Raw genomic sequence first — 12,280 nt, 5'->3', positions numbered from 1 at the left:
CCCCCCACCAGGTCCTGACTATTTGGGATCCCCAGCCTGGTCTTCACTCAGACAGACAGACGCTCCAGGTAAAGTCAGATGATCTTTATTTCCTGGAGGCCTTGTCAGGGATATGGAGCAAACACATTCAAGGGCACCACAGCTGGCGGTGGATGGCTTCTGTCTGCCCTCCTGACTCATAGCTTAGGGCCACCATCCACTCCTCACCCTCCACTGGAGGCGGGGCGGGCCGCTGCTCGTACCATCCTGGGCAGCTCAGAAGGCAGAAAAAGGAGGGGGAAGGAGAGCCCTGGGCCTGGCGCCACCCTGAGTCCAAAGGTTCCCGCTGTGCAGGGAGTGCAGGGTTTGGAATGTGGGCCACCTCTGGGCTCTGCCTTCCTGACCCCCCCACCCCACCTTCCTGATCACCCCCTACAAAATGAAAAGCAAGTCAGCATCCCTGTCTCTCAGTGGTTCCAGTGTTCATTTCCATCTGTGCAAATGTGATGGGCAGGATGGGGCGAAGAGGGAAATAAATAATAGCCCAGGCTGCCCGGTTCTGGCTCTGGCCAGCATTCTTGGGGGGATGGGTGAGGGGGACAAGGGCCATTTCCCTGGGGGTCAGGCTCTCGGGCGCTCTGCTCAGAAAGGCCTGTAGCTCCAGTAGCTGGAGAACACGGAGATCTGGGGAGGGAGAGAGGTGGGGGGACATAGTGAGTGGAGGTGTTAGGGGGCTTCACCCCTGCTGAACCCTCTGACCCAGGTGAGATTTCAAGGTCATTCAAGGGCAATGTGTCACGGGGAGAGGGTGTTGTTGCTCAGCCACATTGTGGCCCATCTGCCTGGTGTGTGTGGAAGGTACAAAGGACCTTAAGATTTGGGGGTGCTTTGGAAGTGTGACAAGAGTCCTTGGAATCCCTCCCAAATGAGAAGGCTCAGCAGCCTGCTATCCGGCTGGCCCCATCTGTCTGAGAGAGAGGCCCGCCCCGCCCCCACAGTCCCCACACCCCACCTTATCCTTGAGCTGCTGGCAGAGCTGCAGGGACACAGTGAAGAAGACGAGGGCGTCGTTGAGCCATGGGATCACACACTCCACCTTGTGCACGTGGCTCACCTCCAGGCGCTGGGAGCCCCACTCACTGGGGGGAGAAGGAGGGTCCCTGGCGGTGGCCTGACCAGCCCGGCCCCCCCAGCCCCCAAGGTGCAGAAAGTTGGGGCGGGCAGCGTGCTCCAGGCCACCCCCCCCCCACCCCCGTACTTACAACATGGCCCCAGGGCTGTGGAGCACGGCGCCTCCAGCTGGGCGGAAGTTCTAAGCAGAAGAGCACCAGACCCAGTCAGGCCCAAGAGGCTGCAAGGCACTTGGGGGTGGGGGGCAAGTGGGGTCCCCCTCACCTTGGTGGAATTGGGCTGCAGGGCGTGCAGCTGGTACACGGTGAGGCAGAGTTTGTTGAGGTTGATGTAGACGTTGACAAGCAAGTCGGAGGGCAGGGCAGGGGCAAACATCCGCTGGGGACGAGGACCGGGCAAGCAGGTGGGATGAGGGGCCAGGCAGAACCGCCTGGGGGACCCCATTCCCCAGCCTATAGACTGGGGCTTCCAGACTCTTCCCAGTGCCCCGGGTAGCTTCCTGCACCAGGCTTGGGAACCACTGACCCAGACCAGGGGTATCTGGGGGATGCAAGATGGAAGCCAAGGACCTTATCCCAGAAAATTGTGGCATAGACCTAGACCTCCGACTGACAACAGTTTGGGGTTTCCAGGACCCCATCACACCCCTGTGTCCCTCCCAGGGGGCAAGCTGGGCTCCTCAGCGGCATTCCCTCTCCTGGAGCAGGGGCTGCCCTAAGGCACTGACCGTGAGGCCACTGGCAGCGATCTCAGGCAGAGTAAGGGTGGCCGGGGTGGTGAGCCGGTTGCGGGCTCTGGTCAGTTGCAGCATCACAGCGTCCATCAGCTGTGGGGAGGGGGCCAGTCATAGCTGCTGCGAGGGCAGCCCCCGCCCTCCCGCATAGGTACTGACCAAGACATGGTAGCTCCCAGCTCCTGCCCCAGGTGGTCACACTCTCAAGGCCTGAACCCCTACAGTGTGGGGCTTGTTAAAGGTGCAGATATTTGGGCTCTAGCTGCGGGTGGGGGACTGGACGTCTGCACTGTTCACCATCTGTCCAGGAGGTTCTATTGCATGGGATCCTGGGTGCTGGTCCAATGCGGAATGGAAGATGGAAGATCCCTGGAGTTAGTCCCAAGGGCATGAGTGCTTTGTGGATGGGGGTGCAGGCAATGAAGGAGCTTAGAGGAAGAGGCCTTAATCCCGGTTGGGTGCAAGGAGCCAGGGAGGGCTTCCTGGAGGAGGTGATAGGATGGGTAAGTTGAGGTCTTAAGGTGGGCACCAGACCGTTTTCAAAGGTGAAGCTTCAGAGAGGTAAGGTCACATAGCTAGTGAACAGTAGAACCATCTGGAACTCATCCTTTTCCTTTGCCACGGACCAAAGCTCTGGCCTGAACTCCCCAGAGCCCCAACTTCCACTGCTTCAGATGTTGCGATGGGGGTGGGGGTGACCTGGCTTCTAGGAAAGGGAAATTTTGGACGGAGGCATGGGGGCTGCACTGCCTACACTCAGGGTGGTCCCAGTTCTGGGAGGGACTTTAGTCCATCTAGTTCTAAGTTTTCATATGAGGACCCAGAGGTCCAGAGAGGATAGGTGAATCACCTAAAGACACACAGCAAGTCAGGGACAGAGCTAAAGCACGAGTTTGGGGCATATAAGAGCAGCTCTTCCCTCCACACCATGTGAATTCACTTTGCAAACCACAAGGGTTTCCCTATGGCTAGTAGAGCTGCTAGCAGCTGCTATTCACTGAGCATGTGCCAGGGGCTGCTCCACCTGCATCATCCCAACTGCTAGTGGCGACACCATGGCCCCCTTTTATAGGTGAGGCTACTGAGGCACAGAACGGCTAAGAAAGTGACCTGGGGTTGCACAGCTTACAGTGGAGGCCCTGGGATCAGAACCCAGGTCTGAGTCTGGAAGCCGGGCTGTGACTCATTTGACTGTGTCTGCTTGGATATGTGCACACTGAGAGGTGATGGGTCCACCATCAGCTGCACCTGAGGATGTGGGGGCAGAGTTCTCCAGGGGCCTGGTCAGGGGTCAGGGCCAGGGGTAGGCGTAGGGATCCTGCTTCTCCTGTTCCTGTAGGCAGCTCACCTTGAGGACCTCTGCTCCTGTCCTGAACTGGTAGCTTTCATCCCGGTTGGCAAGGAGGTAAATGGCCTGGCTTACGTGGTTCCTGGCATCCTGGATCTGAAAAAAATGCCCACTGAGAGGTCAGTGGGCTGGGCCTCAGGAGGAAGAGATGCCAACTTCAGAGAAGCCACAGTCTCCAGGGCCCCAGATGACGGGTCCTCACCCCGAGGTATTGCCTGCCTGACCCTTCCCCGCCAGCTGTCCTTTCTGTGCCCCCCGAAGCCAGGCCCTGACTGGGTGCTGGGCACATGGCACAGACTCTGGCAGGCCTGCCATCGCACAGCTCACCTTCTAAAGGAGAACAGATGGTAGCAGAGCAAAGGCACAAGATAACAACACACTGAGTGACTTGCACAAGGACAAGAGGGTGACTCTGCAGGATGGGGGAGGAGGAGCCTCTTTAGCTGGAGGTCAAGGGAGGCCCGAGGGCAATGCCTCTTGGGCATCACCCAAGTGATGAGAAAAGCAGCAAGAGAGGGCTCCAGGCAGAGCGAGGAGCATGGGCAAAGGCCCTGAGGTGGAGGAGCAGGGTCTAATCACACAGGAGCTGGTAGGGAGCATGGACTTTGTCCCCAGGAGCCAGTGGAAGCCCCTGGAGGCTCTGGGAAGGGGAGTTCCTTGTTCAAGAGGATCCCTGTGGTTCCCATTGGGGCCCAGGGGCCTACAGACAGAATAGGTTCTCACCTCCCTCTAGGCGAGGCTCTGGAGCCCCAGGCACTGCCTGTGCCAGCTTTGCCGCTAGGAAACGCCCTCCCAGGCTTGCTGCGGCCTTCAGTCCCCCATGGCCGCCCCAGGAGGCCTCAGTGCTGCTCAGGCCTGCCCCTGCCTGCCTGAGCTTGTGGCTTGAGCCCTGGCAGGGGAAGGGCCCAACTACCTGCTGCAGCTTCCACTGCTTGTCCTCTCGGAAGGCGAAGTGCAGCAGCTGGTTGTTCCGGGGTATCTTCAGGTTCACGTCCTGACGGGCAAGAGTGTATAAGCACGAGGACCGCCCTCCTGCTTCTGGCCACTCTGAGACCTTGAGCAGGGGGCAGACACGGGGTGTGTGTGGTGGCTCAGGCCCCAGTCATTCCACAGGGCAGAAAGTCTCCCAGCACCTTGGCCATTTGGGGTGTGAACAGGGAGGTCAGGAAACAGGAACTCAGGCCCAAGAGGAGCCACAAAGAAACGAAAGGGAAAAGAGAAAGGGGAAGGTGGCCTCAGCTGGGAGGAGGTGTGACTGTGGGCAGAAAGGGAGCATGGATACAGGCCAATGGACTGAACACCCACTGCTGGAGGAGAGGCACCTTCCCCCACATCTTGGGGCCTGGCACAGACGGAGTTCAGGTGTTGGCTGATTCCACTTTGAATTGGGGCCAGCCTAATCCCGCCATTGCCCACACTTCACCGGGCCCAGACTCAGGGCCAGGCTGTGTGCAAAGCATCCCCCTTCCAGCACCTCTCATTGAAGCCACACACCAATTCCAGAGGAGGTTTGGCGGGGTGGGTTATTTCACAAATGAGGAAACTGAGGCCCAGAGAGGTCAAGGATCCTGCCCAGGGTCACACAGCCAACTGGTAAAGGCAAAGCTCAGCAGGAGGCCCCCACACTCTTCCCCACTGGATCCTCCAGCAGCAGGGAAAGGGGGAAGCGGGGCTGGGGGACTCACCGCCTGGCTCAGCGCGTCCCCTTGCAGAGTCAGCACGCCCTTCACCTGGTCTGTGCTGCAACACGTGGGGGTCAGAGCAGTGCCTGCGGCTGCCCTTTCCCACCACCTAGCCCTCCCAGCAGGTTGCCCCTGGCTGTCACAGGATGGCCCAGGCTGTCCCACAGCACACCCTCTGGATGTTGGGGCTGAAATCAGTCTGCATGGCTGGGCCTTGGCTGTGCAGTATCCCAGGTGTCCCCCTTCCAAGCAGTCCATCCCTCTTGGTTCTGCTCAGCCTGGCTCACCTACAGCTGCCAAGGATGAAGTTCTCCTGCTTGGCAGGCCCCTCGGTGCCTGTACCAGAGCATGGCAGAGTGAAGCGGAGCGAGGCCTCCTGGAGGGGCAGAGGGCAGTGGAGTAAAGTTCACCCAATCCAGCTCACCACTCCTTCCAGAAGCCCCATTCCTGGGTTGGCCAGGGGAGGGACAAAGTGGGCTCCTCTCAAGCCTCCAGGGCACCTTCCCATTTCTCTGGCCCCTCCCCCACCACCTGAGTTTCAGGTCCTACCAGAGTGGGTAGCTGTTCCTTCCACATTCCCTGGACGCCTACCTCATGCCCAACTCAGGGATATAGAACAGAGATGACCTCCAGGCTTGGTTAAGATGCTCCAGTGTAGTGAGCAGAGTCAGGGAATGACAGTACTCATGGTAACTCGAAATTCTGGCCATAGCACGCAATGCCTGGACATTTTTGTGAGTTCACTTATCTTCAGAACAGCCCCGTGAGGCCGGTACTGCAATCTCGTTCTTGCGAAAGGGAGGCCCCATGAGGTTGAGTACGATGCTGGAGACCTTGAGATCACAGCTTCAAAGGAAGCATTCCTTGACCCCAACCCCGACCCCTTAGGCGGGGGATCATTCCAGGCCCAGCCCAGCACTCTCACACAGCTGCTTGTGATTAAGTGGGCAATCATGTAGTGGTGCCCCGACTGGACGCCAAGTCCACTGGGGTAGGGCCTGGTCTGCACAACGCGCGTCGCGTCCACAGCAGGCGCTCGGGAGGCAGGCGCGGTGGCCCGGGAAGGAGCCGCAGCGGCGCCGGCCCGCCAGAAGCCTTACCTTGAGGATGTCCTGCAGCTGCCTGAGCACTGCGTGCACCTCGTCGTGCAGCAGCCAGCGGAACTCCTCCTCCTGCGGGGACAGGCCGGCCGTCAGCCGCCCGGGCCCGCCGTCCCCAGCCCCGCCTCGCCCCGCCCGCGCGCCTCACCAGCACCGCTCGCTCCGCTGCCGTCGCTGACATCGCGGTCGCCATCGCCGCCGCTCAGCAACGGTCCCTGGCCCGCCGTCCGCTGGAGGCTAGGTCCACCGGCCGTCAGTGCGCCCGGGCCCAGCCCCGCCGCCGATTGGCTCCGCGCGCGACCGCCCCGCTCTCAGGCCCCCTCCCCCGCCTCCGACCGGCCGAGCTGGCGCTCCAAATCGAGGCTGGCGACTGCCCGAACCCGCTTGCGCCGGCTCTCCCAAGCGGCCGCCGGCACCTACCGGGGGCGCTGGGCGGTCGGGCGCCGCATCCCCCGCCACTCTCGGAGTGGAGCGCGGCGGCCGCTTGTCCCTCCCCTCCCCGGCTCTGATAGGGCGCCCTGCTCCGCTTGCTCTCATTGATTGGCCATCGGGATGGCTTGTTCTCGCCGCGCCCGGCGATTGGCTGGCGGGGCAGCTTGTTCCTGCTCGGCCTCGCCCTCCGCGCGCTGAGCTCTCGGGTTCCGTTGGGGCGGGAGGAAGGAGCCCACTGGGCCGACAGTCCTGGCGCTCCCGGCCCTCCTCCCTCCTCTGGGCGCAGGCAGTAACCACTGCCGAGGTAATCAGTCACAATTGTGTTACCAAGAAACGTTTTATTTTGCTTGCAGTAGCTTTTTGTTAATTGCACAAAATCATGTTTTGTTTTTGCCATTTAAACATTATCACACAATCCTATTCTGAAAGACAAATGTTCATTAAAAACAAAGCAAAAATAAAAATTCACAACCTTAATTACCTAGATTTGTCATTTAAAGGAGGTTTAAAGGAAAAAAAAAAGGGGGTCGCGCAAGAGGGGCTTTCTTACAAGCTTTTTCACAAGTGTCACATTTTCTCCTAAAAGGGAAGGATTTCAAAACAAAGATGAAATAGCTTAAACAGAAATACTCATAAAAAGAAACTTTACAGAATTGTCAACAATATTAAGACAACATTGACTAACCAGTTTCATTACAGTATCTTCCCCACCCCCACCCCCCACCCTCCCCAAAATGTCCGGCTAGGACTAGAACAGGCTTTGTGTTCAGACAGAAAAGAATTCCAAATCCCAGTGAAGTTATGCCAAAAACACGCAGGCATCTGCCTTGCCCTCCCCCTATGTCTTCTGAGATCCCCTAGCCTGGGTTCTGATCGGCGCAAATGGGCCAAGGTTGAGGGGGGAGGGGCCCACCCCAGTGTGGTCTCATTCTATATATTCACTAGAAACGCTGACCTGCAAAGTGTGACTTTGGAAAATGCAACCCATGCAGAGGGAGAGAACATTGACATCCTTTAGGTGACTTCTCCTTGTTTTTATGCCACATTCCAAGCCCCTCTGGTCCCCTGTCCAAGGAGAAATGTTAGGGTCTCGAGGATGTCTTAGATCCACCTCTTAGGGTCAGATAGTTCAGGTTGGGTCAGGCCCAGTTCTCTTCCCTCCCGAGAGACCCTGGGGCCCTGGAAGCATCAAAGACCATGCTTCTGCTGAAGTGAAGACACTCGTTCCTGTTTCAAGAGCTGAGCCTAAGAAATGGCCATCGTTGGTCAGGCTGGGTATGGGCCAAAGAAGGGACAGACAGAAACACTGTCTCCATGGGAAGAAAAGGAGGGAGAATGAAGAGATGGGCAGGTGGGGAACATGTACAGGAGCAGGCTGGAGAAGTTGGGACTGCTGTGAGGGGACCCAGTCAGAGTGACTCTTCAGAACGAGGTGGAAGTCTGCAGCATAACGGAAAACAGGAAGGAACCCCACTCTCCTCCCTCTTCACTCCTCCCTGGTGGCCCTCAGGATACCCTTCCCAAGGGCTGGAATGCAAATCCAAATACTAAAAGAGCCTGGTGAGGAGTGAGCTCTCCCTACACCAAAGGAAGGAAGTCTGATCCCAGCCCAGGGCTCTGCAGTGACGGTGACTTCTGGGATAGGTGCTCAAGAGCAGTGACGAGAGTAGGCTTCTGTGGGGCTCACCTAATGTGCTGGCGATTTGCTGCTCTCCCCAGAGAGCCAGAGCCCTGTGTCTGCTCAACTTGGCCAATTTCTTTTCAGTTCACAAAGGCATTTATGGAGAGTTGGTTGCACATTGGTAGCTTAAACGTGACAATCCTCATCAGCTGGTCACCTGAGGTTGGAGGGCCCATGAGGACCCTCTGTTTGGAGTCGGTGCTGGCTCATCTTGACCCAGAGCCTCTGTTTCACGTGTGGGATCCAGGGGGGGATGTGGACATAACCACAGCCTCTTCGCTCTGAAGGAAGGAAGCAGTGGAAAGGCTTCCAGTTCTTACTGCTGATTCTAGTTCCTCGACTGGAAAGGGTCTGAGATAAGACAAGCTCAGAAGGGGAAAAAAAAAAAAAAAAGCCAGGCAGCAGTTTCTGGGCAGCTTCTATCCTGGGGTGAGAGCCAGTGTGTGGTGTGTAGGGGTTGTGTGTGTGTGTGTGTGTGTGTGTGAACACACAGCCACCTAGTCCAGGGCCAGTGCCCAGCTCAAGAGCTTTCCCAAAGGCCAATCCTGCTGACACCCCTCCCCTCCCCAGGACCTCCAGGGGAGGAGTGACGCTGTGTGCTGTGCTGATGGCAAGTCTCAAAGTCTGTATAAAAGGAGATGGAGACAGGTGGACTGGTCCAGAGTTAAGTCCCAGGACCCCAACCCCATGTGAGGAGGAGGGGTCAGAGGGAAGATTGAGGGGGCAGGGGTGGGGTATCAAGGGCTTAGTGTATATAGGCTCGGTACACGGCAGACATGTCGTTGTCAGACTGGTCCAGTGCCTTGGCTCTTTTGTACACCTGGAAAAAAAGGAGATGGGCTCAGTCTCTGACCACAGAGCTGACTTAAAGACACAATCTGCTTTGTGGAGGTAGTTCTAGATGCGGTCAGGCAGGCAGGCTCAGCCAGGAGTCCAGGCTGTCTGGGTGCAACTCCTGGCCACCCTCCACTGATCTTGAGCCAAGTGCCTCAGTTTCTGTCTTCATCACTAGTCCTTCATGTCATGGAGAAGATAACAAGGTTATCGTGAGGACTAAATGGAGCGAGGGAGGTAAAGTGCTCAGAGTTAGTAATTATAATCATGTCTCTTCCTGCCTCTAGGGTCTTCCCATGTTACTCTCTGGGCCACTATCCTTGCCCTTCCCTCTGCATGGGATGCCTTTCCCTAGGCATGGCTGGCTCCTTCCCAGTCCGCTCCAAGGCCTTCCCTGACCAGCCTATGGAAAGCAGTGGCTGTACCACTTGATCCTGGTCACCTTTTCTTACTCTGTTCTATTTTATTCATACTTCTGACCTTCAGAGATTGTTTAAATAACTATCTGCTTATATTGTGCCTCCTTCCATTGAAATGTAAGCTCCACAAGGAAGGGAACGGGTGGCCCCTCAACATGTCCCCAGAGCCTAGGACAGTGCTTGGCAGCTGACAGCCACTCCAGAGCCACTAGGTGAATACTACAAACGAACGTGAAGAGAATTAAAAAGCCATTCGAGCAGGGCACCGTGGCGTCCAGGCACACTGAGGAAATGCAGTTGGACACAAGGTTCCTCCCACAGAGTCAGCTGCATCTTTGTCTTTTTAAAAACATAATCCAGTTGAAGCCACGACAACTGAGTGTCCATTATAGCTCAGGTGTAGCTGTCAACTCAAAATGAAGGCTAAATAAAGACCTTTTCAGAGAAAAGAAAACGAATCGTTGCCAGCAGACCTGCATTACAGGGAATGCTGAAGCAAGTTCTTCCAGTTGAAAGCAAACAATACCAGAGAGAAATTCAAATCTTCAGAAAAGAATGGAGAACACTGGAAATGGTAAATTAGACAAACAGAAAAGTATTTTTTCTCTTAATTAAAAAAACTACACATGACCACTTAAAACATTCCAACATTGTCTGGTAGGTTTAGAACAAAGGCAGATGTAACACACAGGAAATCTACACCCCAAAGCAGGGGTTCTCTTGGGGTACCTGGGTGGTTAGTGGCTCAGAGCATCCGACTCTTGATTTTGGCTCAGGTCATGATATCAGACACGTGGGATCAAGCCCCACATCAGACCCCACGCTCAGTGTGGAGTCTGCTTGTCCCCTTCCCTCTGCCCGTCCCCCCCAACTCATGCACGTATATGTACACGCTCTCTCAAAATAAATAAAATCTTAAAAAAAAAAAAATAAAGCAGGGCTTCTCAAGCTGGGGTTATTTTGCCCCACAGGACATGTGGTAATGTCTACAGACCTCTTCTCAACTGAGGGGGCATTGCTGGCTTCTAGTGGGTATAGGACACTGCTAATACTGCTGCTAAATATCCTGCAATGCACAGGACGGCTCCCACAACAAAACGGCAATGGTGCCCAGGTTAAGAAGCCTTGCCTTAAAGGAGGAGGGCGGGAGCGGGAAATGGATCTGTGTTTTATGTGAAGAGGTAACATTAACCCTAAGTAGGCCATGAAGTTAAGGATATTGCATATCCTTCCATACTGCAATCCCTAGAGCAAAGATAGAAGAGAAACAATGCATTATTAAAAAGCCAATGGAGAAAATGGAATTCTAAAAAATATTCAAATAATCCAAAAGGCAGTAAAAAAGGAGAGACAGACAAAAGCCAGAAGGGACAAATAGCAATCAAATGATAAAACGGTACCTCCAAATCCAACCACACATCAATAGACTTTAAGACAAAGACTAAATGTTAATGGACTAGTTAACCTTAAGATCCTGAACACTGAGCTCCAGTGAGGAGCCTAAATTCACACCCTCCAGAAAGCACCACGCTCCACTGAAATTAACCAAAATTAGCCATTTGTGATGGTCATATCCTGTTTTCAAGCCAATGAATCTTACAGAGTCAGGGCAGAGGCAAGTCAGAAATCACTTCACAGAGAAAGCTGCCAACACAAGCCACACACAGACCCTTCAGAAGTAACTTCAATTAAAGACGATCGACAAAAAAATTACATAAAATACACAGAGAAGTCCACTGCTAAGAGAGAATCCGAGGCAAAACAAACGGGGGGAACGTGAAAACTGTACTGCAACCTGAAAAGGTGAAGTTAGGTTCTCTGAGATGTCCAGGCAGACAAGGAAGGGACAGGAGACCGATTACATATTACGAAAAGCCACATCTGAAAAGAGCAGAACTGTGTTTCTTTACTTCTATGCTGGAACAATCCACTTGAGACTTGTTTAACTTGAATGAAAATGTGTATCCTCTTATACTATCTAGAAGGTACAGCCTCTAAAATAAATGAATTTATGTGTTTCGTATATGTGTTTTACACAAAATACGGTTTTGATTGTAACTCTACAGTAATGAAGTATTGCTCAGTTTTTTTAAGGCTACCCTTCTGTCAGGCTGAGAAAGCTGACCTTCTAAACAACAGCCCCTGGCTGGCTCAGTTGGTAGAGCACCCAACTCTTGATCTTACGGTCCTGAGTTTGAGCCCCACATCAGGTATAAGATTACTTAAAATAAACTTATTAAAACAAATAAACAACCCTTCCCCAAACCCAACTGTTTTAAAAAAGTGCATATGTAGGTGCTTTGTTGTCACTCAAACAAATGTTAATGACCAAACACTCCAATTAACAGGCAGATGCCAGAATGGATAAAAATGCAAGCCCCAATGACAGGCTGTATACAGAGAATACAATTTAAATATAAAGACACAAGTTAAAAGTAAATGAATGGAAAAAGATATACCATGAACACAGTAGCAGCTATAGTGAAACCAGGCTATAGGCTTGTAGACAAAGGTAAGGAGGGACATTTCATAATAATTAAAGGGCAAATTCATCAGGAAGATATGACCATCACAAATGGCTAAGGACCCAACCACAAGAGTTTCAAAGATAATAGAATTAAAAGGAAAAACAGACAATGCTACAATCATAGTTGGAGATTTTAGTATCTCTCAGCAACTGAAAGAACCAGAGAAAAAGGCCAGTAAAGATGACCTAAAAAACACTACCAATCTCGATCTGATTATTTGCAGAACACAGCACCCAACAACTGCAGAACAGAGTCTTCGTAAGTGCACATGGTACACCTACCAAGACAGACCATCTGCTGGGCCACAAAACAAGTCTGAATGAATTTAAAGAGTTAAAAATCACACAGGATGTGTTTTTTTAACCACAACAGATATACATCAGTAATCAATAGCCATTAGATTCATAGGACGA

The 12,280-nt window shown here is 53.8% G+C and overlaps 2 protein-coding genes across 11 annotated transcripts in view; both read right to left on the bottom strand.

Moving 5' to 3' along the window:
* Window positions 1–69: 69 nt before the first annotated feature.
* Window positions 70–6,391, bottom strand: ROGDI (rogdi atypical leucine zipper). 4 transcript variants are annotated; one of them, XM_036091465.2, is made up of 11 exons: window positions 6,122–6,381; window positions 5,974–6,045; window positions 5,161–5,249; window positions 4,877–4,931; window positions 4,105–4,185; window positions 3,192–3,287; window positions 1,838–1,936; window positions 1,375–1,488; window positions 1,242–1,291; window positions 992–1,118; window positions 70–663 (listed from the first exon to the last, which is right to left on the bottom strand). In XM_036091465.2, the coding sequence occupies exons 1-11, from the start codon at window positions 6,164–6,166 to the stop codon at window positions 622–624; spliced, it is 870 nt and encodes a 289-aa protein (XP_035947358.1). In that variant the 5' UTR covers window positions 6,167–6,381; the 3' UTR covers window positions 70–621. The 4 variants fall into 4 exon arrangements, with proteins under 4 accessions (XP_035947358.1, XP_035947371.1, XP_035947375.1 ...); XM_036091478.2 differs by lacking the exon at window positions 1,838–1,936 and having other exon boundaries at window positions 6,122–6,391; XM_036091482.2 differs by lacking the exon at window positions 1,375–1,488 and having other exon boundaries at window positions 6,122–6,390.
* Window positions 6,392–6,723: 332 nt separating this feature from the next.
* GLYR1 (glyoxylate reductase 1 homolog) overlaps window positions 6,724–12,280 on the bottom strand; it is a 34,027-nt gene continuing 28,470 nt past the window's right edge. For all 7 annotated transcript variants that reach the window (XM_036091379.2, XM_036091393.2, XM_036091411.2 and 4 more), the window contains one exon: window positions 6,724–8,906. In XM_036091379.2, coding sequence (XP_035947272.1) covers window positions 8,832–8,906 — 75 coding nt within the window. In that variant the 3' untranslated portion in view covers window positions 6,724–8,831. The remainder of the gene's footprint in view (window positions 8,907–12,280) is intronic.

This window comes from Halichoerus grypus, chromosome 6 (assembly GCF_964656455.1).
Source record: "Halichoerus grypus chromosome 6, mHalGry1.hap1.1, whole genome shotgun sequence".
Lineage (NCBI taxonomy): Eukaryota > Metazoa > Chordata > Mammalia > Carnivora > Phocidae > Halichoerus > Halichoerus grypus.
Note: the sequence above shows the minus strand (reverse complement) of the source record. Positions and strands in the feature narration are given on the sequence as shown.